The sequence below is a fragment of the Pteronotus mesoamericanus genome, unplaced genomic scaffold, assembly GCF_021234165.1.
Source record: "Pteronotus mesoamericanus isolate MK-2021 breed Mesoamerican mustached bat unplaced genomic scaffold, CSHL_Meso_final contig_78, whole genome shotgun sequence".
In the NCBI taxonomy this organism is placed as follows: domain Eukaryota; kingdom Metazoa; phylum Chordata; class Mammalia; order Chiroptera; family Mormoopidae; genus Pteronotus; species Pteronotus mesoamericanus.
This window is the reverse complement of record NW_026555258.1, coordinates 30,751,672-30,754,822: the sequence shown is the minus strand read 5'-3', so window position 1 is coordinate 30,754,822 and position 3,151 is coordinate 30,751,672. Positions and strand designations below refer to the sequence as shown.

The 3,151-nt window shown below is 57.1% G+C and overlaps 1 protein-coding gene across 1 annotated transcript; it reads left to right on the top strand.

The window, feature by feature from the left end:
• Window positions 1-1,128: 1,128 nt before the first annotated feature.
• On the top strand, window positions 1,129-1,973 carry HRCT1 (histidine rich carboxyl terminus 1). Its single transcript, XM_054584991.1, has one exon. The coding sequence runs from the start codon at window positions 1,191-1,193 to the stop codon at window positions 1,518-1,520; it is 330 nt and encodes a 109-aa protein (XP_054440966.1). The 5' UTR covers window positions 1,129-1,190; the 3' UTR covers window positions 1,521-1,973.
• Window positions 1,974-3,151: the final 1,178 nt, after the last annotated feature.

The following is a 3,151-nucleotide window of genomic DNA, read 5'->3' as shown; positions in this document are numbered from 1 at the left end:
GCTGCTCCACACCACACTGACCTCCCTTGGCATCAGCAGCTGCAGGCTCTGCCCTGCTGGACTGAGGACTTTGTCCGTCCTGCCGCCCGCCTGGCTCTGGAGACTCTCCCTTGCAAGATGCTGACGGCCCTTGCTCACCATGCTGTCTCCCAGGCCCACAGACTGAGACTCTGGGACTTGGGTTTGTCATCCTCCATTTCTCTCATGTGATGTTACTACTGACTGTTTCTGGGTGATTAGTATTGTTATTAGGTTGGTATAGATATGGATTGAACCTGCATTAATAAAGCTGAGTGAACCTGCATTAATAAAGTCCAAGTGAATAGCATAGTCACCTGTGTTGGCTCCCTGTTATTTCTCCGTGACGGTGTCACCCGTAGGACTGGTGGTTGTACAGGCAGCTGAGCGCTTTCGGTTCTTAAGGCCCAGATCAGATGATCCGAGCAGGGACCAAAGGCTGGCTTATAGGGAAGACTGTATCGTGAACATAACTTGCCACAGCTGACTCAGTCCCGGAGGACTCTCTGGTGCCATAGGACAGGGAGCCACAGACTCTCAGATGACAAGTTCTCCCAAGTCATCTAGTTCAAACTCTATTGCAATAATATGGATGGTAAACATGTGTCAGGAACTGGTTTAATTGCTTTCCAAATCTTAATTCCTTGAATCCTCAGACAACCTTATGAGGGAAGATATTCTCATTAGCCATTTTACAAATGAGGAAACTGAGGCACAGAGAGGTTAGGTAACCTTGTGCACAGTCACAGAGCTAGAGAGTTGTATGGTTCCAGAACCCATGTTCTTAATCACTGTGTTTTACTGCCTCAAAAAGAGGAGGCAGCTGAGGCCCAGGGAGAGGGAGGGGTGGCCCGGTCCCTTGTCCAGGCAGCAGGCATGGGGGCCTAGGCCTCTCATGTCCAGACCCAGCGCTGTTCCCACCACAGCTCCCAGACTGCCAGTCCTCTGTCCCCACCCCGCCTCCCCCAGGCCTCCCTGGAGTTAACAGTCGCCTGGCCTCACCCTTGGCCTGCAGCCCCAGCCCAGAGAGGCTGTGTCCACACTTCCTGGCCGCTTTCCAGCCTGCAGGAGCTGAAACAACAAAGTCCAGTTACTGAGAGGGCTGAGCAGAGGCTGCCGAAGGGGAGGAAGCAGCAGGAGCCGCTGAGCAGAGGGGACGATCCAGCTCTCAGATGCTAGGCCTCCTGGGGAGCGCGACTCTCGTGGGGTTGATCACAGGAGCTGCTGTGGCCCTTCTGCTGCTGCTGCTGCTGCTGGCCACCTGCCTGTACGGGGGACAGCACGACCATGACGTGGAGGGGAACCGTCGGGCTGTAAGGAGAAACCGAGTTCGGCGGACCCAGCCTTGGTTCTTCCCGGGCCGGGGCCGCCTGGGACACTTTCACCACCCCCATCATCTTGGCCACATGCCTCACGGACACCATGCGGGCCTCCACCACCACCACCTCCACCACCACCACCTCCACAAGGCCCGCTGCCACGCCCACCGAGGCCACTGCTGAGGCCTGCTCTACCATCTCCAGAATGAATGGATTCCCATGTTCCCCTGCGGAAGGGCACATCTCTGTGGTGAACGCTGGGGACTGCGCCTGGGTCTTGCTTGGGCTTCATTTGCATATGGTGCCCCACTGAAACACGGAGGCAGAGGACAGAAGAACACCCGGGGTGGCCCTGCGCACACTGGAGGGCGAGGAGGGTGAGAGCAGGGGTGATCTTTTGGGGATGGACATCACCTTGTGACTGCCACTCCCAGCGGGCACCCCGAGTGCACTGCTGCACTCTGACGCGGGAGAGGTGTGCTCGCTTCCTCGGAAGTGCTCCTCTTCTGACATCCTCAGGCTTGGGGTGGGGGGCTGGCTGGGAGGGGCCTGGCAATGCCTTTTCATTTGGAGAAAGCAGTATAAGGCTGCACAGGTAATTCACTGGTGCCTTAATACCAAATAAAATAAAATAAAATAAAATAAAAATCACCAAGAAGCTTTGTGAAGAGGCTCTTGATTGCAACTCAAGTGGGAGGGAGGGAGCGGCCAGGCTGCTGTCGGTCTAGGGACCTTCCTCTCTGATGGGAAGTGGGTGCGGAGTGGTGGCTTCTGCCTGGGGCTGAAGGCTGGTTGTGCAGTCGGGGAGACTGGGTGGGCTCCGTGGTGCCCCTCAGACAGGAGGTGAGAAGGGCCTGAGTTCTGAGGGAGGATATAGGGCTTGGGTGCAGCCCTGTGCCCAGGGGACTTTCTATGGACCAGACCAGGGTGGGGGTGGGGGGCTCTGTGGGATAGCCTGGGGCTCAGAAAGAGGAGGGGTGAGGCCACCCACCCTGGCGCCCAGGTCTCTAACTCCCATCTCTTTCCAGCCCATCCCCAGGGCAGACTGAGCTCTGGGACCTGCAGAAGCCCTGCTCCCTGGGCTGTGTTGAATTCAATGTTTCTTTGGTAACTGGGTCAGGGATTCTTATGCAAAACTCCAGTCTCCAGCCAGTCTGCCTTCCTGGTGCCCCTGTGGGGCAATGAAGTAGGGAGGAGGGGGTGTGTTCTTTAAACTGGTGAACGTGGGGCTGGGTGGCCTTGGAGAGTGCTTGCCTCCTCGGGGTCTCAGTTTCCTCTTCCCTAAAATGGAACCGGTAACAGAGGCTCCTTCTTGCCAAAGCTGGAGGCATGTTCCCAAACACCCCAGGAATAGCTGGCGTAATTCCGGAGGGAGGAAGGAAAGCCCATTCTGAGGCCTGCAGCCCGTGCCTGTGAGCTAGGGTGGGACGCGGAGGGAGGAGTGGCTTGGGGGCCTGGTCCGGTGGTGGGGAGGGGCCTAAGAACCAGCCAGAAAGTCAAGGGCCTGCTGACTCCCTAGAACAGGACGTCCTGTTTCTTTTCTCTTTCCTCGTGGATTCTCTGTGAGTGCTTGGGTTGGAGGGTAAGGGGGAGAGAGAGGCAAATTCACACTGACAGCCGCACTAGATTGCTGGGTTGGGAAAGTGGACCGCGAGTTGCCATGTGTTGTTCATTTCATCTCAGCAGTGTCTTTCAAGCCCGCCTCCCCTCCCCCACCCCACTGTTCACCCTAAGCTCATCCCCCAGCCTGGATCCCTGTCACTGCGCCTCTGTGAAGCGTCTCCACGCTGCAGCCTGAGGGATCTGCTGGAACT